Raw genomic sequence first — 26,490 nt, forward strand, 5'->3', positions numbered from 1 at the left:
GCAATAAAGGATAACCCTCCAGAGATGAGTGGAAAGACATGTAGAGCATAAGGGGGGGGGGGGGCTTTGCTACAAAACATCACTGAATTTGCTCTCGGGGTGCATGGTGAGTCAACACCTCGCAAATATAGCTGTGGAATGCTTTTTCCTTTATGATATGTCTCTCGTGTTCCGTGGAGATTTAGTGGCACATAATGGCAGCCCACAAGAACAGTGCTCAACATAAAGAAGAAAGCATGCTTTTTTTTAATGAAACTGTTCCCTGTTTTGTTTTGGTAGTTGGCGGGTGGACCCACGCTGACCCATCCTGTCTGGTAGAACAGTTCTGTCCTGAGTACAATGAATGGAGATCAGCTGAACGCATGATCAACAATCGAGGCAGCGTGGCTGTTGGTACACTGGATGGCAAGATCTACACTGTGGGTGGGGAAGATAACGTCAGATGTTACAGCAGTGTGGAGAGGTGAGAGACAGTAAATATCCGCCACTAAAAATGTGTTCATGTTAGTTTTGATTTACCAATTATTCTTATCTGAAAATGTCACAGTCTGGAAGGACTTTTGACATTCTCCAGTGGATTATCACTCTAAGCTCCTTGAGGAGAAGGATTTCTCGCTGTAAGCACCTTACAAGCATCCTTTGAACTGACTGACTTTGTTTTTGTCAATTCCACTGTGAATTTCACGTTTCAGTTAAATGTGAGCATCTAATTCCTAAGTTCGTGAGAGGCTGTAATCAAAATCGTTTATTTTAAATTCGTGTGTTAAATCTGACAGTCCATTGCCTCACATCACTTATCGGATGTGCAGAAGCTGAAGGCAGGTATGTCGAAGCCGAGATAATACTTTAACCTATCAGATAAGCTCGGAAAGCTTAGTCCAGAGGACATGATCTGTGAGGGATGAGCTCTCAGTCTTTGATGCTGAGCGCTGACAGCAGAAAATGGGGGTCAGCAGAATGTGTTTTGGCATGAGACCATGAAGGACAAGAGGTGATCAACGGTTGCGATTCAAACAAGTGTGCTACCGCACAGTGAAAGACCTCTGTCCTACTGAATCTCAAACCTGAATTTCTAACAAAGTGGCTAAAATACAAAAACTAACATTCCCCCAAATGCTGTTCCAAGAGGGGCACTGTCTTCCCTCCCTGCAAATTTCATATTTGAGAACAAGTCTCAACTTGTTTTCCTTGAGGTGAGAGAAGTGGGCAGGTCATCATTTGATCATCTGTGAGGTCTTTGCCAGCTTGCCAAGCAGTGGACCACTTGGATGCATGTGGTGGAGTATGGTCCTGTATGAAAATACAAGTAGCTATTCTCAGTTGGAAGGTCGCTGATTCGGTTCCCCAATGTTCCTGGTCTATAAGTGAAAATATACATAACACGCCTTGTCCTGTGCCTCTCACTTGTCAGTTATTTTTGATAAAAGTGTTTGCTTAATGTAATGTAAAGATAGCAATACCCATCCATGTATTGAACAACAGTCTAAGCAGAGGTCCACAGACCTCCCTCTCCCCCAGTCACGTCCTCCAGGTCTTCCTTGGGGACACTGACTCGTGGCCAAGCCAGCCAATGTATTCTCTCCAGTGGGTTCTGGGTCTGCCCCAAGTCCGCTTATCATTGCCACACATTGTCACAAACACCCTGACAAGACTTTCTCACGATGAAAGTTTTGAGATAAGATTTGAATGTAACTACAGACTTAGTGTGCCTGACTTCAGTAGACAAAGAACACAATAAAATGAGGTTCTAGTGGAAAAGACCCAATGTCTCTTTATCACAAACTGTGATCTGGGAATAGTTATCAGGGCACTATCCCCAGGGCTCAATGTTTTATAGGGAAACAGACCAGGTCAATAAGTCTGTGATGTATTTATGGTATAGGCAAGGCTGTTTAAGGCTTTGACGGTACGTAGTAAGATTTTAAAATCAATATGAAACAGGGAGCTAGTGCAGGGAGGCGAGCATAAGGGTGATTTGTTCACGTCTTTTTGTCATATAACGAGTCCAGCTTCAACCTTTTGAATAAACTGGAGACGACAGAGGGAGTCCTGATTGTTACCTGAGTATAGTGAATTACAGTAGGGGAAAATAGCATGAAAGACAACATGCATCACTTTTTTGTCAGCATTTGAAAGATATGACCTAATTTTTAAGTTTGAAAAAGCAAGACTGAACAACATATTACACTTGAACATCAAGACCAGAATCAGATATTAAACTTAAAGGTCTTGGAGATAATATTTGAAAGACTGACAAGATTAGAAGCAACGGGACTGAAAAAAGTGGGGGACCATGAGAAGTGACATTTGACTTATCATCGTGAAATTTAAGCTATTTTTTCTGCCATTCAGAATTTGATGTCAGAAAGACACACTGTGAGATTAGCAGGGCTGCTGGGATCTGTGGGTTTTATCATCATATACAGCTGAATGTCATCAGCATAAATCGTGACCTCAAGTGCTGCAGACTTCTTCCTGTGCCACTGCAGCCCATACCAGAACCAAATGTTCGTCCAGCCATGGGCTCCTCTATTACTCCACTGCCAGTCACTATTATTTCATCTGTCGAAAATAAAAAATAAAAAACTCTGAAAATCTTTAGGTCTTACTTTGCCCAAGCTTGTCTCTTTAACTTGTGCGATCTTATTCTGTGTATGCTGTGTCTCAACCTTCATCGCAACTGCTTTGCACTTGACACATTGCTAATTGCACGTTCTGTTCTTCTGCTCACTCGAGGGAGTTTACAGATCTGGAATATGGTTGCATTAGAGGATAATGGATCCTTGTTTGCTTTAATAGGATCAAGTCCTTTGCAGTTAATGTGCGCCTTTCCTTTTCAAAGCTTGTTGTGTGACTATAGTGACAACAAGCAACAAAACTTTTCTTTGCCTAACGGTCACACAGCTCAATAGTTAAGCTATTTCAGGAGTTTTGTGTTTATCTGAAAGGTGTTTTGATATTTTTGCCTTTTGACCCTCTTGTCAGGGAGATAATGAAGCTATCTGATAATTACACACACTTGAATGCAAGCTGTTGATCACCCCCCCTCATTAGAATACTTATATCTAAAGAATAATTAAATATAATCACAATAAAAGATTAAAAGGTTTGGAGTTGGAAAGTAATGAATAAATAATCGCAAGGCCAGAATACTCACTTGAGTATAACTGTGCATACAGACACAAAGATGAGTGAAATTAGATATTTTTTCAAATCTCTTGAGCTGTGCTGGAGTGTAAGAACGTCATTCTTCCAAAAGAAGCTCCATTATTTGGTGAACTGATTATGCTGGAGGCCACTAGTGTAGCATGCTGGTTCAAAATCTCCCATATATGTTCAACTGGGCTGAGATGTGGTGTCTGTGAAAGGCATAGCATAGATTCAGAACAGTTTCAACACATCACAGCAGACAGACAGATGGACATAAATAAGTGTTTCCAAGAGCACATTTTGCCATGATGAGCCTTGCATTAATCTTTGGACGTAACTAAAATAAAGATCTGATGCTCAAAACAACTTGTTTGAGCTGTGTGTTTTTGTATTTTGCTTATTCTTGTGTACTTCGCTGGTCAGCAAAAGTTAGCATATTGTTTTTTAGTTAAACTCACAAGCTATCATTTAGTGAGCAATAAACTGCCAAAAGTCCTTGCTAACGGGATTTGTGGACTGGGTATCTATTCCTCATAGGTTCTTCAGAAAAAAAACTAACCGTGGAACTCTCCTGCTACTTTATCATATTTATAGACGGAGCTGGTTATGTTTCTTTAAAGAGGGTTGGAATTACTCTTTTTAACAGTTTGTTTGAGTCAAGAGAGGTCAAGTGGCTGAGTCAAGGTTCCTTGGACTCTTTTTTTGGCACGGGTGTGACCCAAGCCTCAGTCCTTCTTCCATAGCATACACTGTACATACACCATGCTTGTCTCTTTGGCTGCCAATTGGTCATATGTTCTTAGACATGTCTGACCGGACTCCATTCCTCTGTAGATCTCAGTAGCTTTAGGCGATGAGTGAAGCAGCCGTCACGTCACGCGGATGATTGGAAAAAAGAAACAGCAAAAGGAATCTCATCTGTGCATGGACGTGAATATGAGTGTTTTGTTCCTGTTGGAATCTGGTTCCTCCGAAATTAATCGTTCACAAATGTCACACCATTAGCTTCAGAAATTAAGTCTTGACAGCCTTTTCATAATGATTTCCCCCGATTGGCTGGGGGCCAGAAAGACTCTTAGAGTGGTCAGCTCCGAAGAACCAGAACGGCTTGCTCCCACTGTGCTTACCTGATTGCAGCTAATTACTGAGGGGTATTTATGTTGCTGCCGTGACATGCCCCTTTAGCAACATTTTACCAATTAGGTGGAAGTGTTGTTTAGTGTGAAAAGGGGTTTAGTCTAATAGCTTTGAACAGAAAGAAAACAACGTTAATAGTCTTTCGGTGGAGAGGAAACACGCAGAAGTTTAGCCAGATGCAAAAACAACTCAGAAATACGCTCCCAACTGTGTTTTTCAAAAGTACATAACTGCAGGCATACAAAACACTTGATGAATACAAGTATGCAGTGAAAACATGTGTATTTTTGGTTCAGTTTAAGTAGACAGTAGCAGCAACTCATATTACCATCCATCAACTCTTTGACCCCCCTCTCATTGACCTCCATCATGGCAGGTACAGCACAGACACAGACAGCTGGAGTATGGATGTAGCACCCTTGAGCAGCCCCCGCAGCGGAGTGTGTCTGGCAGCGATGGATGGATACCTGTACGCTATTGGCGGACATGATGACATCACTGCCATGAATACTGTGGAGAGGTACTACACCATAAGTACTCAAATTCAAAATCTAACAAAATCAAGTGTGCTTAAGACATCTCAGTCTGAAATGAATGATTCAGAGGAAGGAACTAAGAGTATAGATCTCAAAGTTCAATGATTGACTGATCATTTGTTAAATCGGTGTAGGTATGATCCAAAAATGAACACCTGGAGTACGCAGGCGCCAATGCTGACCAGAAGAACCAGAGCAATGGCTGCTGTGTTGGAGGGTCACTTATATGTGATCGGAGGAAATGATGGGGAAACCACTCTGAGCTCAGGTGGGAGAAATATCATTTGAAATAAATAGTCACAATGCCAGACAACATTTCATAGAAATATTCAGTATCATCACTATTTTTCGAATATATTGTGACTATTTCAGCTAACACAAATGATGCAAAGCAGCACAATCATAAAAAGAAAAAAAAATAGATAAATGAAAGATTATCAAACCAATTGTTTGTATAAGAATGAAATATTCAGTGTGCTCTGTGCTCCTCAGTCAACAGCGTTTATCTACCATTGTTTGAAAAAAAAGAAAATCTCAGCTTTCTTTGACAGCTTTTTGACATGTGACAGAACTGAAGCAACATCTAAATGCTAGCTTAACCTTTTTTACTCTTTGCATTCCACATACACTCACACTGGCAAAGATGCATGCTCGCATCCACACACTCCCACAGTTTCTGGAGCCCACTGACCTTGCCCAAGATAAACAAGGGCTATGTTGTGCTACCACTTGTCACTGACTATTTCAGTCTGTGTGAAGAGTGTGTTCGTCAAATTCCCACAACCTCTTTCAGTTCCTATGTTTATAGTCCAAGCTTGCAAAAACGACGATAAGTTGCACTATTTGTGGATCATTGCTGTCTTAAACTACTAAATAAAAACAAAAGATGCACCATTCATATCACTGGAATCTTTCTTTCTGCTTTAGTTTAAGAACATTTCAAGTTAATATAAATCCATATCCATAACACCCACACACACATATCTATATATATATGTCCCTCTGACTTCTGCTGTCTTCTGAATATTTCCCAGTGGAGCGGTACAACCCTGTGGACGGTACCTGGTCAATATGTGCCCACATGCTGAGTCCCAGGGAGAATGGTGGCTGCGCCGTGTACCTGGGTTGCATTTATGTAGCCGGGGGCAAAGACGAGCTCAACCTGGACCTCTGTGCTGTGGAGAGATTTGACCCTGACAATATGAGGTGGTCACCTGTGAAACGCATGAGGAACAAGAGAGACAACGTAAGTGAAAGATTAGTCTGACACATCAGAGGAGAGCTCTCCCCAATCTCACGCAGCTCTTAGAGTATATTTGCATTAAAATGATCAAAGAAAACCACAGAAAGAAGACACACAGCCTTAGTCTGCACACAATGGGCAATTTAAATCAACACAGAGACGAGAATCTTTGGAGAATCTTCAAAATTCCTCTCTCACAATTCAACTGTATTTGTGAAAACTTTAGCCCACAGTTGGCCCAATATGAGAAGTTAAAGAGATTAAGACGACAGATATACTCTAAGTTTATCGAGCTGTTATTTAAAGCACTCATATTTTGCTTATTTACAGTTCAACAAGTTCAGTTTTATTGTAGGAGTTTAATACAATTGGTTTATATAGGGGTTATTATCGGGTTATTTATATAGGGACCCAGGTTCGATTCCAGGCTGGGGCCTTTCTGTGTGGAGTTGGCATGTTCTACCTCCCACTGTCCAAAAACAGGCATGTCAGGTTAATTGGTGACTCTAAATTTTCCCTTGGCGTGAGTGTGAGTGTGCATGGTTGTGTGTCTCGTTTGTCTCTGTGCGGCCCTGCGATGGACTGGCGGCCTGTCCAGGGTGTTCCCCGCCTCTCACCCAATGGCAGCTGGGATAGGTTCCAGCCCCCCCCCCCGCGACCCTAAATTGTATTAAGCGGGTATAGAAAATGGATGGATTGTTTATATGATTTAATGTTCCATAAACACATTATAATTATCATACTGTACATTATTTTAGCAGTACTTGCCATTCTCTGCCTGAAGCTGAGTCATTTATCCTCCTCAGAAGAGGCGTTTTAATGTAACATAACAGAACTTCAGGGCCTCAGAGTGATGCTTGGAGCATTCCATACAGTGCATGAATGTATCACAGGCAATGGGTGCTCTTCAAAGCGTTTTCAGTCTTTTCTTCTGAGATCAGTTCAGCAAGAAAATGTCCTTGAGTTCAAAAATGTTCATTTTGAGGGTCTTTAGCCAGCGGAGGTGTGCTGACACTGAGCTGAGCAACATCACATATAAATCGTTTTATATTCTTTTTACTTCTCTCATATCACATCTGTTATATAAGTGAGCTGACGTTTGTGGAAAAGTCTGCAAAAGATGTGACTCCCTTCATTCTGAGACATGTCGAGGTTTGAATAATGATGGAGTTCCACTGAACTGAATCTATTTGGGATTTCAGAGATACGTCAGCAGACCGGCTAATACCATGTTTGTTGCTCAGCTAAGAGCTAACTGTGTGACATCGGCTGCATGTTTACATGGATATTGGTTTCTGATGTCTGTGGATACGCTTTTTAATGCCAGTTGCGAGCAGCCTCTCTGTTTTTTAGCTATTGCCACAGAGGGCCCAGTTTACAAGCAATGACTGGTTGGCTGATTGATCAAAGAATGATCATTTTTGTTTGAGGTGTGTTAAACAAGCCACAAGGCAGGCGTAATACAGATATGGTTCATGGTGATAGCATCAAGTACATTAGGATTATAGGACTTCTTCGGATCTTTCTGCTTGGACAAAACTGACATTTATACAGCCATGTCAGAGCAAGAGGCTTTAAAGTGTACGAGTAACATACATATGGCATACTGACACTCTTGAATTGATTTGCTTCAAGACGTTATGATGAAGGTGAGATAAAATGTCTATAAAAGAACGGGGCATGTGAAATATAATCTTGTCGTAATCTTTTGAATCATAAATCTGTCATAAATGTTCTCTTGTGTTGTGATTCAGACGTCCCTTGCAGTGTTCAACGGTGCGTTGCTGGCAATAGGAGGATCTGATGGTATCTCCAACCTGAAAACAATAGAAGCCTACAGCCATGAAACCAACGCGTGGAGGTAAGAGGAGAACCAACGTTATGACATCACTGGATCGTGAAGCCATGATGTCTTTATACCTCAAAAGAAAAATCTATGAATCGAGTTATCCCCCCACTTTTTGTTGTTTACACAGTGACATGAGAAGAATGATGGGAACGCCGTCTGTCACACACAACAGAGCAAAACACCTGATATGTTGTATCTAAAGTAACTTACAGTGCATTAGAGGTTTAAAAATCAAGAGAGACTGTTGCTTACAGCCAGACAAATGTGTGATTCATGCACTAAGCTCATGTAATGCTTCTATATATTATATGTATTTATGCCTCTGGGCTGCTCACTGAATGTGACCGCTTCACTGTCTGAGCCCTGTTTCCATCTCAATCTGTTTTTAGACACTTTGGAAGCATGAAGAGCAAGCATCCAGGTGGGAGAGTGGCTGTGCTGTGCTGAGGCTCAGCAATACTCGTATTATGATCAGGAAACAAGTGTCAAGGAGTAATAGCCTGATGGACGCGCTGTGATATAGAGAGCATGAAATATAGCAGTCCATTGGCTGCATAGCTAAAGCGATCGCTCCAACATGAGACATACCTGCATTCGTCAAAGCTGGCAGCTGATGGAAGTGAATGACTGCTGGCACTAAATTAGAGCTCATTAAAGGCTACCGAGTTACCGTTAAGATTTTTTTTAGAATGTCTCCAGCGTATGAAATGATCTGTTTGTATACTGTATATTCCTTATGAGCGGCTCATTTATTTATTTATTTTTTTCATTTGAAAGCCTTCAAATACACATGAAGTCTGGTTTGAACATCACATCAGTTAAAAAAGAAAAAAAAGTGAGCCAGCAGAAAGTCAGATGTAAAGATCTAATTTGTCAGCATGTATTAGCGCTGACTGAAAGACGTGAGCCAAAGACATCGGATGAGGGCTAAAACTGTACGTGTGTAGTTATAGAAAGTTCAGGATGAAGATGTGACAAATGCTGCGTTCGAAGGTGTTGACTATTTGATCAGAAATGGATGACAATGGATTGCCTTTATGGTGAAGAACTTGATTGACAGTTGGAAAAGCAAGAAGGGAATGTTTTGGAGCGCTCAAATCGTGCTCATTTACAGGTTTATACTTTTGGTTCTGGATGGTTATTAGAGTGTCTTATTAATAATAAATCTCAGTGTAAAACAAACAAACAAACATTAACAAGCCCAAGTACTCCCTTACTGCTCTTTTTGTTTTTAGCTCCCATCTCTTTAAGCCATTAAGTAGGCACCCCTCCTAAAAACCCCAGCATGGTCTGATTGATTCCATGCAAGGCATCTGTTGATTGTTTGTTTGTTTGTTTGTTTGTTTGTGCCTGACTAGCCACAGGAGAAGCATTCAGGAAATGTCTTTCATAGTGACTTGATGAAGTAGGCGTCATCTCACTTTAGACTAGACTCTGATCTTTGTGTTCAGATGTGCACCAAAAAAACAACAACAACCACATAAAACATTACAGGATGTTGTGTTATGACCTATTTAAAAGTAAACCAACCTTGAATCGTATGAACTGCTTCTGTCAATTTCAGATATCTCTTTAAAATATAGACGTCATCATACCATTACATTTTATAATTGAGTGAGTTTATGTGGATATTTGTGATGTTATCTTACTGCAAATGACCCACAGTGGTTACCAGAAATAAAGCACCCCGACACAATTCCTCATCCGACTGTATGAGGGGAAACACACAACGTGGAGTGAAGTCACAAAAATCAGATGGATCCAGCGGTGGAGCAGAAATCTGTGGGAATCCAGATTCTTGGGTGAAATAAGCCAATGAGCGAGATCTGGCTGCTGGCATGGGAAACTGTAAGTGGCTGTGTGGGCTTTAGCACGATGACGCTCAGAGCTCTTTCCCCTGGAGGATAATGGGCTGAAATGTGGAGAGGCTGAGCACAGGGACGGCGCACAGAGCAACACGGCTTTTCCTGTAGGCAGCGGTGTCTTCCACTCATCCCTCTGCGCTCACAGAATGAATATTTTTTTCAATCTAAGGGGGACAGTTGTGAGACAAATAGCAGAAGAGAGAGCTGTGGCAGGTATGTTTTGAGAGAAAAGATGATCTGTAAATGTTCTATGTAGATATTGTGAGAGGAAGTTGCCTCGACTTTGCATGTGTTGTGCATACTCCATTAATGATGTTGGCTATTACAAAAAATAATGAGAGCAACATATACATATCTGGCCATTTTGGGGCTGTTGTTGTGTAATTCAAAAGATTTCAATCATTCAAATAAAGCCTTGATTTGTTTTAATGTGCTTGTGTGACTGGAAAGCTGTTTCTGCACCACATCATTTCGTACAAAAGCTTTAGCAAAGTTGCACTTTCCATCACTCACCGCCAGATGCTTGAGGATGAAGAGTTCTGAACGTTTCTGTACTGGGCATCTCAGACCATGGCTTTCTTTATTGGCGTTGTTATTTGTCTACACATAGAGCCACTACTCTGCAGGCGAGAAGTTCCCTTTCATTATTAAACGCATCAGTTTCCTCCGTAGACAGAGTATTATTTCAAGGTTGTCCGGTAGATGGCGAGACACTCGTGGGTGACTTCAGGTTGTTGTATCCACGGGGAGGAATGGATGCTGATGCTGACAGTGAAGCATGAAAGCAGGAGGACGGCGCGCTTGCACGATGTCCTTATTTTTAGATGTTTAGTGTTGCATTGCAGAAGACAGCAACGGAGAAAAATCCACGGGAAGCGGTGCTTGCAGTGTGTTTTTTTTTTTAGAACAAGGGCTGTTATATAAGAGCAGCTGGAAACGGTGACACGGGATTGTGAGCTTATTGAAAAGAAAAAAGGCAAGTGGGAAAAAAAATCAGGTTTTTAATCAACAGCAGGGGACTAAAAACAACGTTGACGTCTATCCTCCTTCCGCCAAGTAAGGTAGATCGTTGACAGTGTCAAACAAAGTTGTTGCTAAGCGACAGCAAGTTCTCGACTTTGGGGTGGTTTGGAGGGGTTCGCGCATTGATATTTAAATATTAACAGCTTGAGATGCGCGAAAGCCAATCAGTAAGTACTGGGACGAACGTTTAAAATATAAACCAAAAATCATAATCTACCTTGCGAGCATGTCAGTAGCTAATGTATAAGTGCACACAGAGTAGAGGTGGTTTGGAACCACTATCCATCGGTAAAGGGTCCAACTGATTGATTTTAATTAACTGAGCGTTTAAGCTAACTCCGCTGGGCTCTACCGGCCTAATTACTGGAGCCGACTTCCCTCCCTCTTCCAGTTGTCACTTTGCAATAATGATAGCGCTTCCGCAGGGTCTCGTTGATGGAAGACATCCCGTGTCGCCCGGGCAGTGGTGTACATAAAGTGTATGGATGTTATCTAAGCCAAAATTTTTTTTACGATGATGGGACCTCGGCCGGAAACGGGAACGCAGCCAGGTAAACAAAGTTAGCAACAACCCTTGTAGCATGTAACTTGCCTGCCTTCACCTACAGTTGGTGCTGCTCGTTTATTGGTTTACACGAGCTGTCTGTGTAAAAAGATGCTGTGTGTCATAACTTTTCCAAAGGGGAGGGGGTGTTTCTGTTTGCTGCACTTTTTCTCTCATTATGTCGTATAGGAGATGATGGAGTCATTTTCTTGGATTTTCAACATTTTCTTATAGTTTACAAAAACTGAGTCATAAGATCGCCCTTCAAATGCTTTGGTTGATCAGTACCATGAACCATTTTCTCTGAACAAAACTGTGATAGAGCTCAGTGTGGCTGTAGTTTAGAAATGGTTAGGTTTTTAGACTTGGTGCAATCATTAGCGTCTTCTTTTTTTGTGGCTGATTTATGTTAATATGATGTCTGAATTTCAGAGATTTTTCCTTAAAAAAGCAGAAAATGTAAAATACTGTGCCTGGGTATTTCTGATGATGAGCCCTTTCACAAAGGGAATATTGAGGACAACTGCATATATTTAGAGATCTTCAAGTCAGCTTTTATCCTCTTTTTTTTATGATCTCGTGTTTTTAGAGGCCAGTTTTAAGCCTTCCCTGCAGATGTTTTTGTTTGCTCCATTTTCTCTCCTTGGATTGAATCCATAGCCTTCTCTCCATCAGATGAGACGGTCTCTTAAAGCACATTTACGAGTGTGGAGTTGCCTCCACCTTTTCACCCAGTCGACTCTAATTTTGTCTAAAGTCGAGGGCACATTCAGGGCATTTTGTCTGCTTCTCCTCTGCATTCTTGCCCATTGTTTTCTCTTTTTCCCCCTCTCCAACACACTCATTTTTTTTATCTCCCTTCTCTCCCTCCTCTGTCTGCCTTTGCCAGGGTCTGTGCTTTCACCAATACGAGAGATGTCTCTTGGAGCTGTTGGCACACTCAAGACTGCCCACATGGTCCTATGAAAGCCTCGCTGACTTTGCATTATCCACTTATTGTTCACTTTTTCATGATTAAGCAAGAGATTAAAACAATATCAACAGGATATGGATTCACTCCAGCAGGAACATGCGCATATGAACCGGTTTCATTAGACTGATCCCGACAGATCATGCTGTCATACACTGAATTTACAGTAAAGTATGTGTCCTATTTCTGAAATGATTTCCCTCTCCCTGTTTTACTTCACAGGCCGAAAAATGAGCTTGGCATCGCTTTGATGGGGTGGTTCTCTCCCACCATGTTAGCACAAATTAAAGCATACTCTAGAGTGCCCTCAATAAACACAGTCTGTATGTGCAAAACAGCCGACTGACCTGCCAGCGTAGCCACTTTCCACATAATCATAAACTGTACAATTACATTAAAGTGTATCAGTGATCCTCCCCCCTCCAGAGACAACTCGCTCAACTCTGGGAGGACTTAAGCTGCAAAACAGGCAGCTAATGCAATCGTTCCGCTCATGTCTTAACAGAGGTGAATTTTTAATAGGTCTTTAAATGCATCTCCCTCTCTCTGTCTTTCTTTGCCCTCTCTTTCCCGCAAGCCCCTCAAGAGCCAGTCATGAGTCCTCCGCGCCGATCTTCGGGTTCCCATAGTGACAGGTAATTTCCTGAAGCATTTCCCGACACATGACACTTTGTGAAAAGGTGGGAACACGCATACATTGACAGCATCACATGACTGTAAGCAGACACATGTTATCACATCTTTGCTCGTAGGTGGCTTGCATTTTCATATTTGTCTTTGGTGACAACCTGTAACCTACTTCGATGGTGGAAGAATTAAATCTTGTTTATGAATAATACATGCTATTGTACACAAGTTCAATTATTTGTGGGAAATGACAATTATCTGTTATTCACATGTCCACATCCGGTCCTCAAGGGCCGCTGTCCTGCAGGTTTTAGATGTTTCCCTGCTTCAACACACCTAATTCAGATCAATGCATCATTAGCAGGCTTGTGCAGATCTTAGCAATCTTTTGAAGAGATCCATTTCATCTGAATCAGGTGTGTTGAAGCAGGGAAACATCTAAAAGTTATATCAGGCATCCAGTTCATGGTTTTGCACATGGGTGGGAGAATACGATTTCTTTTCTTTGAGCTGTTCTCAAAGCTCTGTCAGCTGCAGGTGTAACCGCTCAGTCAGAGTCAATAACTCTGCATTATAAAAACATTAGCAGCTGTTTTCAAGATGGCCATCCTCAGTAAATACATTATGTGGAACAAATTAAAATTGGCCCTTTTTCCGCATTACGGTTTTCTTCAGCACCCTTTTTTTTCAGTGTTGTGGAGATATCAGTAGAACATACTGTGCACCGTACTCTCCTCTGAACAATGATTTTGCAAACACATTTAGACTGCTCATTGCACAGCAGTACCTGCCTTTATAGTTCCACTAAATCCTGAAAACCTGCAACAGACCTTTGAATTATTGGGTTAAAGCCGCAATACCTACAAACACTCCCAGGCAGGGCAAAGTTGTATCAGGTGTTAGCTTGGATTAGGTTTAAAAAGTCGGTGTTCCATTGCAAAATTGGACTCTTTGATGAGCAGATGCTGCTCTCCCTCTGGGCTCACAGGGCCTCCACAGAGACCCTGCAGAAGAACAACAGCAGCAACTCGGGTGTTATTCTGGACATCTCGACCCTCAAGATGGCAGATGTGGACACAGAGGTGCCTCCTCTTCCACCCCGTTACCGCTTCAGGGACTTGCTGCTCGGGGACCAGACATTTCAGAACGATGACAGGTAGCATGAAAAACACTCCTATATTGTGTACTGTGGCATGTGGCTGCCCAGGTTTGCTCCTCCAGGGGGCTCTGTGTGTGTGTGTGTGTGTGTGTGTGTGTGTGTGTGCATACATCTACCAGCTTCCAATTTACCAGGAGCATGTTGTGAATGAGAGCTAGAATATTATGGCATCTATTTTCTCCATTTGGGTTATGCCACAATTTCCATATTGATTTCTCTTGATAACCTTTTTAGAAATGGGGCAGGACATTAATTTATTTAGCTTTTGGTTTTATGTTTGTCTGGATAAAGTAGTAAAACGACCAAACAGAGGCTTAAAAGGTTTTGCAATCATAATGGGTGTTTTTTTTTGTTTTTTTTAACCATTAGTGCACTTTGAGATCATTTGTACAACAACAGAGAAATTTGCATCTCGGCCTCTTAAAAGGTTTATCAGCCATTAAGAAAATATGGTTTGTTGAAAAGTGTGAAAACAATCTAAACATGGCTGATCTGACCGTGCATTTTCCCTCGTTTCTTTTCCCCAAGGGTGAAATATCCCATTTTTGACCCATTAAGTGCTGCCACAGTCACAAGAGTGCTGCAGAATTTGAGAGTGTTGTGAGAGTTCAGTTATTGCTGCAGCTTGGGAGGTAGACCAAAGGATAAGACCAGGGGGGGAAGCCACTGCTGAGTGCTGTGGAGCTCCCCATGGGGCTGAAGTGAGGCCATCTCACTCAGGACTGGCTTGCAGAGAGGAGATGAATGGTACCGTTTCATAGTTTCTTTGTTGATTTCTAACTAAACATCCAATACTATACATGTTGAAATATATGTAATCTACTGCTCTGATATACTGCGCCAGACACGTTTGAATTCTAATCAGGAAAGAGTGTCAACATAAGGGTTGATGTTGGAAAGATCGAGACCAGCTGAAAGATAATTTCCACCCAAAAATTGTTACCTGTTTTATCTTACATTTCTGATACTGTTTGAGTCAGATACCTTACAGATAAGTGTTGGATTCGCCTTCCTTTGCGGTTCTGTCGTGTCTTCCTGTAAACCTTTTGGCCGTGACTTTCAAGCCAGAGGTGGTGATCTTCTTTCGCACAGCGATGACCTCTGATAAGGCAAGGAAGGCAGGAACAGAGGTGAGGTGGCATACGTGTAAGTGTGTGTGCAAGCCAGCGCATACCAATGTCGGGCTGAGCCGACCTTGTCTGACATATGTAAATTACAAAAGAAGAACAGCGGCGGGTTAGCGCAGACATCTCTTTTTATTTCTTCCCTAATACAGCAAAACCAATATGTGAAAAAACAAACCCTGTTCTGTCATCGGTGGTTAAATCTGACAGTGTGTCAGTTATCACTCCACAGCAGGGTTTTTCTGTTGTCAGCAGCAGCCGTGTTACGACAGGAGAACCGTCTGCAGATAGTATCTTGGATGAATAGAGGATGATTATCACCAAGATTTCACTTTTGAACCAAAACTGTTATATGAAAAGTAAATGTAACACGGTACCTGTGGTACATTCTTTACCAAAAAGTTTGACATCAGTGCAAGGTTTTTGTCTACATTTAATATTTGTATCAGCAGTAGCCTGTTTGGCCGCCACCCCTCCCCCACATGTGGTCTTTCTGCTGGAATAAATTGCTGGAGCCAAAGGCAGAAAAGGCTACAGTTCTCCTCTGCATGCAATACACTCTCAATGGAAAAAAAAAAAACACAGGAAAAACTCTCTTAAATAGACTTTTGCATGGGTGCTGTGTCATGCATTGCTCTTGCGGTTCTGATCATGGGAAAGACTGGTTTTGGTATGCTTCTGTGAATATTTCACCCAGCTGATCCCCTATTTACATCAAAGGGTAATTAGAGCTTGTTGCTGGGATACTAAGAAATATATGCTTCAGTGCTTGCATGTGGTGGCATCTGTGTACCCTGAAACAAATCTGACTCAGAGGAGAATCAGCAACCCCTGCCCTCGTGGCCTTTTGTCTCTTTTTCGTTTCATTTGTCATACCAGGAGGGGAATGTAAAGGGTAATGGGCTGCAGGCCTGCAGGGCAGCGATAACCCACTATACCTGCGTTAACACAACAAAGAGGAGTCCACAACCAAATCAAAAAAAGGATGACACACAAATAAGCAAATGTCCATTAAAAATCACTTTAACATTGTTTATCAAGATATTTTTGTGTTTCCTGTGTGCTCGAGACAGAAGTTATTGGAAAAGTCTTCTTCTTTCCCTCCTTCCATTGAATCAGATGAATTAATCTTTCATGTTTCCAGCCGGTTGGTGCATGGATCTGAGTGGCTGCGTTTCGGTTTGCCATTCTCACAGTATGTCCTCTTTCTCATAAACGCCTGAGCTACTAGCAGAGCACAGCAAATATTCTGTTTACAGAATAAGTGCAGAAACGGGTTGTCGCACGCACTGTGAGCTGTGGAACTGAAGTGAACTGTGGATTAGTTCTTCTTTTAATTGTTGTTTTAGTATGAAGCATGCCCCATCTGTTTGAGAACTGAGGGAATAGCTACATTTGTTTTAAAGTTCTGCTTGTGAGGAGCTTTCAGCTAGCTGGGCTGACCACATCGAGCGTGTCAGGAGGTAAGCCAAGCTCAGCCACTGTTTCAGCTGGGCGCTCACCATGACAACAGTGGTTTAGACTGTATTGAAGGATGATAAGGAAGACAGGTGTCCTCCCCTCACTGCGAATTCCAATAGCTGCTCCGACTTGAATCATTTGGTTGACTTTTCTTGGTTATTTGTATACCTGCTCCTCACTAGCTTTTATTAAGTTATACTTCATTGCATCTGTTTGTATAGCATACAGTTTCTAATCCCCTTTACCTTTTTTTTTTTTAAAGACATTCGCTTTTTCTGAATAAAGTTAACTTATTGGATTTTGAAGTACTGACTGAGAAATGATTGTAGTGTACTGGATTTTGCTCTCTTGTAACCTGACTTTGTCTGACAGTTAACATAATCTAAACACAACAAGGCCCAACGTATTCCTGAATGCATTTTCCCCTGGCGGAAATCAAAGTTCCGCAGAGGGCCGGTCCCTGATCATAGTAGCATAAGATGCGCTAATAAGTCCTGGCAGCTACTCGTCTAAAGGGATCTCCTCTCCCAAGCAGAGATGGAGGCATTTCATCTGTGCCCAGACTGGTGCCAGCTTCATTCGTACCTGTTCAAAGGACCGTTGTAATTGCAAAAGGCTTGTGGTGGCACTGATCCAAGTTGTTGGTACAGTATTCTTTTGAAGCCTTACCTATAAATTGTGGTGCTTTGGTGCCAGGGTTGAATCCTGTTCTCTTCTTTAATGCAGTTACGGTCTTTGTTCTGCAGCTACTTCTGCTGGCTGGGTTTGTTTTGATGGCGTGATTCCAGGGGCTCATCCTCATCTCATGTGTTGCTTGAAGGAGGTCTGCTCTTTGCGGTACCCAATTTGAGCCCATTTAGAGGCAGTCATTTCGGTTTTGACTTTGTTTGCTGAGAACTCAATAAAGTCAGGAGGCACAACTTTATTGATTTATTCCTCTAGGATGTTACACCAGCGAAAAGGAATCGGATCGAAATGCGTTCAACAAAAGAAGATATGCTTGCTGTGAACTTGTCATTTCAAACCGAAATCAATGAAATACGATACGTTTATGAACTCTGTCAGATAGGTATTAACAGTATTTATAATCGCTTGTAAATAAATTAATTTTACTTCATGGCATTAATGTGGTTTATGTTAGTGGTGGCAGCCTTGCTCATAGCTCCTCTGACAACCCTCGTCTCTCCTCCAGCTGCATTTTAGAATTTAGAATTTAGACTTTAGAGTTTAGACTTTCCTCAAATTTGTTGTGCTGTGATCGATTTCCAGGTCACTAGTAGGAAGAATCAAGGAACAGGGGGGAAGACGAGTCACAAAATGGAGAAATCACAAGAGCCAAATGTGTTTTATCACTTTCGTCTTCTTTAAGAAACAGAAGTTAAAGACCCTTTTTGCGTACAGGGATGTTAGAATGAACAAACCGTACGGTACGTAACTGAGCAAAGTTCGCTGAAGTTTGACCCTTCTGTGCCGTCTGTGAGTGAGTCATCGTGTTTCTGTTATATTCTGTGTTTCTGTGATGTAGACAGTGAGAGTACAGTTGGGATGTGTGTGTGCGAGTGGTGAGGAGGAAAATCTCCCTCCAGGGCTGCCATTATTTCCTGGGCTGGGTGTCAGAGGGCCATAATGACAACTTGGCTGTGTGGGTGCAGGAGAGGAGCAATCACACTGAAGTCATGGGCTCTGACAAGCAAGCGGTGACTGTGTGGGTTTGTCTGAAAGTGAGTGTTGTCTGCACAAGTGTTTACGCTATGTATGAGCTCTGAGCGTGGACACCTGTGAATGTCTGATTGGGCATTTGAGTTTAAGTGTGTGGGTTTATTTCTCTCTGTCAGTCAGGGGTGGGGGAGCTAATCTCAATCAGTCAGGAATAGAAATGAGCCACCAAACACCGACAGGAGAGCCGGGATAAAATTATCTGCATCTATCATTCCTACGCGTTGCTAATCACGTTCGGGTTTTTCTCCTTTAATCAAAGCACGATGCTAATTGGAGCACTGTCATCAGAGTGAGACGTATTAATTGGTCTCTTAATACCTTCTTGAATGTCAAACTTGTGATGCAGCACTGACACATAAGCTGCTGTCCAGCTGCAGCTAGTCTCAGACACTGGTTTCCGGTGGATAAAAAGGTGCCATGTATTCATTTAAAAGGGATTGCAACTCTTGTGGCACTTCCATAGATTTTTGCTTCCCATACTGATACCGCAGAGGCAAACTAGAAGGAAATTAAAATGTCCCGTGACCATAGTCGTGCACTGAAACTGGCAGCAGCTGTTTTGTTGGCACGGATTCTGTTGCGAGAGTGCTTTCTGGGGTTTGATTGATGTGTGCATTTCTTCCATCTGAACAAGTTTACGAGGAAGATAAGATGGTGGGCAAATACAAAGGGGAAATTAGGGCTGAACAAACACAAAAACCCAGAGAATAAGGGTCGGATCATGTGGATGAAAGATAAGAGGAAATGGGGGACAGAGGAGTGGAGTGAAAGGAAGCCACCAGGGACGAGGATGAGGTCGTCCACAGGCTGTTTGCACACTAAATGCTCAATTCCAACTCCTCACTTTCATTTAGGATGGCATTTCATATTTAACTGATACCCGTAGAAGGCACCCAGGTGTTATAAGAACATTAAATTCCATGTTTGTTTTTTTTAATATGTTCTGTGGACAGCAGTGTGTAACATTTTTGGCTCGTGGAGGTGGCAGTGGAAGAATTTCACTTGCTCTTTATACTCTACCAGACAAAATTTGAACACGGACTGTTTCATTCAAGGTGAATCAGTCGGTGTGTCCACACTTTAACAGTTTAATGGCTACAGCTACACCTTTTTATGACATGTGGCTTTAGAGTGTTGAAAGTGCCTCTTAGCACTTTGGATCGCCTTGTTGCTGAAAAGTGCTATATAAATAAATTTCACTTCACTTCTCTGATGACTCTACAGTAAAAAAAAAAAAAAAAAAGTGCATCAGTTTACCGCTCTCAGTAGACTTTCGCTCTTACTGCACACTTGTTACACTGCTGCCGCCGGTGTTTTCGACATTGGCTACTCAATTTGATGAGGACGTCCCCTGTCTGTGCAGTCAAGCCAGCTCTTCATGTGTTTTATCGTGATTAATTTTCCTAGGATTTGTCAGGCTCTAAAGATTACTTGCTGCTCACTACGCTCTGCTCGGGTGAGCTCACTTTTCTCAGTCGTCATCCTCACACTGATCGGTCATAAATGGGCACACACTGACGATCATAGCTGTTAAACTCTGAAATCATTATTTGGCTGGTGAACTTGGACTTAAATGAGCAGTTTATGAAAAGCTGTAACTATCACATCTCTGATAAACTGAGTGTAAAAGCTCTACTTTTCTTTTAGTAGCTGCTTACACTCACATCATTTACAAACCATTAGCTCAGGTAAAGGTTTTATTCAGTGAAACTATTGTCAGAAAAGACTGAATTTAAGGGACTTGACAGTTCAAATAAATGACTTGTGGCTGTGATTGATGGACACTGAACAGGAACTAGTCATTCAGTTTAAACCCTGGTACACTCACCATAAGAGGTCTCAGTGGAATACTGTTGTGATCCCGTTTCTTAGCGGTAGCTTATGAATGTATCTTTTTGAACGCAATGGGACATTTCACTCATACTGGGACCAAACTGAGATTATTGAATGTCCTCCTAAGAGTCATCTGTGCTTGAAAGTGAGTGTTGTCGCTGGTTGCATACACATTTCCGCTGAGCAGACCGAGCTTTCAGTTTAGACCATAGGTGGTATTAGTCATCACCATCGGCACAGAGTGGGTGGGAACACTTAAAGTCCTCTAGACTGGCGCATATCAGCAGCAGAATGACTGCATGTCTTAAACAGGCTGTTAATGTAAGGATTTATTGTTGTTTCCACAAAAGAGTAGAGACCCCGAACATGTAGTCCACTTTCTGTTTATTCTGTGTTATTGGTTTGGGGAATTTCTAAGGATTTGTTCCGCCAGTTCCCCGCTTTTGTAATCGGTGTCTATGAGAGTGATCTGAGGCGTGGCCTTACTCACAAGCTCAGCTTGTCCAAGTCTCCGTTTCAGCTCTTTCTGTTGGGATTTATTTCTTCCTAACACAGAGGTGGTATTAGTCAAGGTGGCTCAGTACGCCTGAGCAGAAAAGAATTAGCGGGCATCCCCCATCTGAACAGTACAGTGGCTGAGAGCAGTCTCAGAGGGATCGATCAAATGGGACAGATAATTAAAGTTGAACCACAAAGGAAGAATTATCCTGTGGACGCTCTGAGAAAAACAGGTTTTTGTTTACCCCTCTGAATTTGCTTCTCTTCTGGGTCATCGGATCGTTGAAACCTCTGGTGCGTTGGCTGTTTAACTCCCGCGCTTTGTCTTGCCAACTTAATTAGCACCAGTGGAGTTGGCTTGTTACGCTTTAATAAGCAGTCGTGATGATGGAGGCATTTGGATGAGGCTGTCAGCACAGAATAGGGGAATACAGTATTGTGGGTGTCTGTGTGAAGTATACGGTGTCAAACTGAGGATAATTCAGGGATTGCAGACTACGCGTTGTCATACGTCCAACATATTCACACACGTTCACAAGGCCTTAATGCTAAAGCTGCACTTTAGTATTGAGAGGTTTTGTAACGGTTGGAAATAAAACTACTGTTTTCAAAGGTAAATAAATCAATTTGGATGTTTTTATTTGCATTTGTTGGCGTAAATGGATCTGTGACATTATCTGTGCTCGATTGCCCATTTGAATTTAGTTTGTCTCAATAAACTTTTTATTTTTTTGGTCGGATTAATCAGGAAAATGTGTCATTATCAGTGTAGCTGCCGTGGCTCACTGATCACGGATTTGCAGCCTAATTTTAGTAAAAAGCCCAGGGGCATTCTTCAACTTATTATGCAACATTATTTACTGATGTACTTTTAAACAACATTCTATAGTAAGTATTAAATAAGCTGTTGAGAAGGTGTTATGACTCGACAGCAGCTGATTTATGAGTAAAATGTGTGCATTATATATAACAGCTCCTAAGAAAAGGAAAAAAAAGCCTTAAAAATGTTGCCAAAAGGTAATTATAAGGATACCCATTGCAATATTTGTGCTATAACTACTTTGTATGCAGCATTGTTTTGGGTAATGCCAATGGTTCACTTGAACATCCCACTCTGTTGTTCTCCCTGAAGGCTCCTGTGTCCGACCAATTCAGTTACTTTAGTGAGTTACAGTTAGCTTATTTATGAAAGGAAAATAAGGCAAACGGCTTGATAACGCTGTCTGTATATATCTGTATGCTAATTAAAGGATAAGACCGATTTTTTGACATTGGGCCCTTGATTTCACATTATAACATGATGTTCTACTCACCCCTGCTTGTTGTTGGTCATTTGGAGCTGTTCCGAAGATATTCGCGAGGCGTCTGGCTGCTCTCTTGAGATATTCGGCCATGAAACGGTTTCCTATGGGCAAGTTTATACAGGCACAAACTATGCTGTTTATAATTTATTAATTACTCTACACTAGCACTGATAACGTGGAGGTGCGTCGCTTACTTAAAAAAATCCGGGTTACTGTAATTTTGAATTTTTGTCGTAAAGTGGGTGTTACTGACGTCATCGTCGTGCTACTGCCACAGACAGCCCACAGACCTGCTGCCTATTTATTCATTCGGCTAAAATTCAAAATTAGTAACCCGGATTTTTTTAAGTAAGCGACGCACCTCCACGTTATCAGTGCTAGTGTACAGTAATTAATAAATTATAAACAGCATAGTTTGTGCCTGTATAAACTTGCCCATAGGAAACCGTTTCATGGCCGAATATCTCAAGAGAGCAGCCAGACGCCTCTCGAATATCTTCGGAACAGCTCCAAATGACCAACAACACGCAGGGGTGAGTAGAACATCATGTTATAATGTGAAATCAAGGGCCCAATGTCAAAAAACCGGTCTTATCCTTTAACTATGTGCCGCTTATTTCACTTAGAACGTCTGTGTCAAAATTCAGATTGGATGTTCAAAAAACATCCCCCTTACTGTCAGCCATAAGCTCATTGTGTACCCTTTGCTCTTTTTAGATGGATAATCACTCATTTGGAGACATTTGTTGTCCTAATGGTAACACGATGGATTTGTGAAGCCATCTTCTCTGATTATTTACTCGCGCTCGCATGTGTTTGTGTGATCTGAGTTGCTTTCTCTTTCACTTTCCAGATTGCTTGTATTTGTCTTTGTTCTTTAAAGCTGCAGTCTGCAGGATTTGTTGTTGTCATACGTAAAGTCCTACTTTTTGGCATTTTAAGAGTTTACATGATCTATCAGAACGCTTGAAGTTGAAAACGGTGACCTCCGTAGTCGCAAAATGCAAGAAATGCTTATTTTTTAACCGAAAATAAAAAGTTATTCAACTTCCTGTCCCGCCCCATCAAAACACATGAGAACTCGTGCACGTCTACGTGCACGCCAGATTCGCGTACACGACTCCTCATTCATCAACTCACCTGTCATTTGCGATCATGGAAGACACAGTAAGTAGACTAGCCCGTAATGAAGTTCAATAGTCTAGATAAATAAGCGTGGGGACGAGCCTACCTTGTATCGCGCGTGCACAATCGGTGATTGACAGGCAGCAGAGCCCAGCTCGTAACCTGATTGGTTACCTTTTACCGGTCCGGTCTGCAATTTTGTAAACAAACCTGCTGGCTTTGGAGGGACCTAGCGGGACATATAGGGGACCTAGAGAACTCATTTTTTTTGTATTGGGGTATTTAATGTACTACTTTCAGAATCCCCGGACAGTTCCAGGCATTATGCTTGAAAAAGAGTTGCAGACTGCAGCTTTAAGACTTTATCTGACTTCAGCGAGAGAACGAGAGGAAATTTTGCTACAACGATAACTTTGGTGGCTTCAGAGGCCCAAACGTAAGACCCACAGCCTGGATATGAAAGTCCGCCGGCTGAATATCTAAATGTCTTCTGTTTATAATGATCCATCAGCTGGCTCGTGGCTCTTATCATTAGGGCCTTGACTGGGCTTCATACAGTACACAGTATGTCTGTGATAATTACATAGCTACCAATGTGTTTGATATGCAGATATACAGAATATCATGTTTTGTTCTTGATTTTTAAAAGCCACCTGACTTGAAGTGAATAATTTATTTTCTTAAGCTTTTGTTTGTGTGAAGTCGGTATCAGAGGCCCAGTGACTAAAAAAGCGTGGCCTTGAGTCTTTCATGAATTGTTAATTAAATGTAGCACTGAGCATCCCTGCATTATGACCAAGAAAAAAGTCTCATCTTTCACCACGGGGATGATGAGGAGGGAGGCTAGTATATCAATGCTGAGCTCCAGCAATCAAATAAAACGGTAATGATTGTACGCATCATCCAGTTGCTTTGACTTTTTGCTGTTTGTCCACCAAGTTTTAAGATGATATCTACATCTGTTGAATATCATTGTGCTAGATAAAACAGCTTAACTGGTCCACTGGAGGCAAATGATGGAAAGGATGCCATTTCTTTTCTGCCACATAAAACAGCTTGTTTGTTATTAATGTGGCCTAGTAAACGGGCCTGCATGTTTTCATGGAGCTTTAAAATGGGAAGATGGGGAAAACACGAGCAGTTAACATGCTTTGGTGGGTTCTGTATGAATATTGCACTAAAGGCAGCTGTGTTGTGTTTATATTTTTTGAAGACGCCAACAAACTCGATCCGATCTTTTCAGGGTATGAACAGGGTTGAGAGATATTCAATGGAAACATAGATGTTTTGAGTAGATTGCTTGTCTTTTTACATTTTTAATGAACTGGTGGGTTCTACATTCAACAGAGTAATAATCAATAGATTAGAAGTTTTTGCACGAATCAGCAGCTGATAAAACACCGGCCAGGGAGAAGACATCCCCGCGTATGCGTAGCTTCATTGCACTCCTGTGTGTAAACCTTTGGTGTCATTAGCTAGACTTCTTCCTCCTCCCTGGCAATACTTTGCTCTGACAGACGGCTCGCCCACAGCAGCGCCAGCTCATTGCCTTAATATGTTTTGACAGAGGAAACATTATCAGAGCTCTTAACGCCCTTCTGCAGCATGAAGCGGGAGCTGAGGCGCTCCCAGTGGTTGCTGAGATCTAAAGAGAGGACTGATCACTCCTTTCACAGGACTATTTCCTGGCCTATCGGTGACTTAAAGGGATAGTTCGCCTCTTTTGACATGAAGCTGTATGACGTCCCATACTAGCGATATCATTTATTAAATTTGACTTACCCCCTGCTGTGTCCTGTGAGCCGAGTTCCAGCCTCGTTTTGGCGTTGACGAAGGTAGTCCGGCTAGTTGGCTGGGGCCACAAAAATAAAGCGTTTTGCTTCTCAAAACAATATGCGTTCAAAAGAGTAATACATTTGCATCACAAAATCGTCCATCCAGAAAAAGTCAGACCTCACAATCGCTTGGGGCTATTTTCTCTCTACCTTCGTATCACTACGGGCTGTGTAGACCGTGCAGACCGAAGTGCAGACCGAGCAGTTAAAACCGTAACAGGCGCGGCTATCAGCAGGTGGCAATCACTGAGTGATACAAGGGAGAGAAAATAGCACCAAGCGATTGTGAGGTCTAACTTTTTCCTACACAACGATTTTGTGATGCAAATGTATTACTCTTTTGAACGCATATTGTTTTGAGAAGCAAAACGCTTTATTTTTGTGGCCCCAGCCAACTAGCCGGACTACCTTTGTAGAGGCTGGAATTCGTCAAAACGAGGCTGGAACTCGGCTCACAGGTCGCAGCGAGGGGTAAGAAAATGTTCATAAATGATATTGCTAGTATGGGATGTCATACTGCTTCATGTCCAAAGAGGCGAACTATGCCTTTAAAGAAGAGAAAATTTGACATTTTCTTCCAATATGTAGTTTTATGATATACGATGACTCTGTGATTGTGCATTTTTCAGCATCGCCCTCGGCTGAATTTTCTCTGCCACAGCACAACTCAACAGAGTCTGAGCATTGGCATCATGATGCATTCATCATCTCTTTCTTCAAACCCCTTTTTCCTCTTTTTGTTTTTTTAATTTCATCTCAGGCATTGATCATTTAGCAGAATTCCTCCAACTTATTCCGCCAAGGATTTCAGAGATGATTGCTTTTCCAGCTCTAGCCAATACTCAGTATATGAGCCTCACTGCTCTCTGTCTGTGTTTGTTATATCTCCCCATTTTTTTGCAACTCTAATATAATGGTTGTAAATAATCCTGTATGAATCTAATGCCGCATGGTTGACTTATCACGCCGTGTTAACTCCAGAGCTTTCACCAGCTTCTGGTTTAGATTGATTTCCTCTGCTGGGTTTTTTTTTTGTTTTCCACTTCATTGGAGCGTTCATCTTATTTTCCTTTGGTCACGATGTGGGTTTCAGCAGCTTCCGTGATGTCTCTGTATTGAGTAAAAGCTTTAAGCGACTTCTTAAAGGTTACTGCATTAGTACGGCCTCATGGAAGATGAAAGCCAGGGCCATGGTGCCATCTGTAATTAGATTTACAGTAAAATACATGAAGCAACCACCAGCTGATAGTTCATTTTGCTTTTATCCCTCCTCTGCTGATACTCCTATTAGAGCAGAGACGCACAAACAGTAGTTCTCTATTTGACCACAAAGTGTCTCTGTACCCTCATTTGTTCCTTTGCCCCAGCTTCATTTCTACCACCTATGAGCTTGTGTGCATCTCCCTCTCTGTCATACTCTGAAACATCCTGATGTTCTGTCTCAGTCTATTCATTCCCTGCCTTTGGTGGGATGAACTAGGTTTGCAC

At 41.9% G+C, this 26,490-nt stretch overlaps 2 protein-coding genes across 16 annotated transcripts in view; both read left to right on the forward strand.

The window, feature by feature from the left end:
* Positions 1–296: 296 nt before the first annotated feature.
* Positions 297–9,717, forward strand: LOC142382016 (uncharacterized). The gene is made up of 6 exons (XM_075467437.1): positions 297–463; positions 4,664–4,807; positions 4,958–5,091; positions 5,858–6,069; positions 7,821–7,927; positions 8,305–9,717. Exons 1-6 carry the CDS (start codon positions 363–365, stop codon positions 8,360–8,362), a joined length of 756 nt encoding a protein of 251 aa, XP_075323552.1. The 5' UTR covers positions 297–362; the 3' UTR covers positions 8,363–9,717.
* Positions 9,718–9,742: 25 nt separating this feature from the next.
* The window catches only part of kcnt1b (potassium sodium-activated channel subfamily T member 1b), a 63,357-nt gene continuing 46,609 nt past the window's right edge, over positions 9,743–26,490 (forward strand). For 9 of the 15 annotated variants that reach the window (XM_075467421.1, XM_075467428.1, XM_075467422.1 and 6 more), the window contains exons 1-3: positions 9,744–9,993; positions 12,895–12,952; positions 13,933–14,100. In XM_075467421.1, the coding sequence (XP_075323536.1) occupies positions 9,927–9,993; positions 12,895–12,952; positions 13,933–14,100 (293 nt within the window). In that variant the 5' untranslated portion in view covers positions 9,744–9,926. Of the gene's footprint in view, positions 9,994–10,529; positions 11,355–12,894; positions 12,953–13,932; positions 14,101–26,490 lie in introns of those variants that run through there. The other 6 variants (XR_012769915.1, XR_012769916.1, XM_075467419.1 and 3 more) reach the window with 2 other exon arrangements.

The sequence above is a fragment of the Odontesthes bonariensis genome, chromosome 6, assembly GCF_027942865.1.
Source record: "Odontesthes bonariensis isolate fOdoBon6 chromosome 6, fOdoBon6.hap1, whole genome shotgun sequence".
NCBI lineage: Eukaryota > Metazoa > Chordata > Actinopteri > Atheriniformes > Atherinopsidae > Odontesthes > Odontesthes bonariensis.

Bases quoted from the DNA above. Each gene is read 5' to 3' on its own strand.
- LOC142382016 (XM_075467437.1), top strand. From the start codon at position 363: ATGATCAACAATCGAGGCAGCGTGGCTGTTGGTACACTGGATGGCAAG. The intron at 4,808-4,957 runs GTACTACACCAT...AAATCGGTGTAG, and splicing joins GCCATGAATACTGTGGAGAG to GTATGATCCAAAAATGAACA. The intron at 5,092-5,857 runs GTGGGAGAAATA...AATATTTCCCAG, and splicing joins GGAAACCACTCTGAGCTCAG to TGGAGCGGTACAACCCTGTG.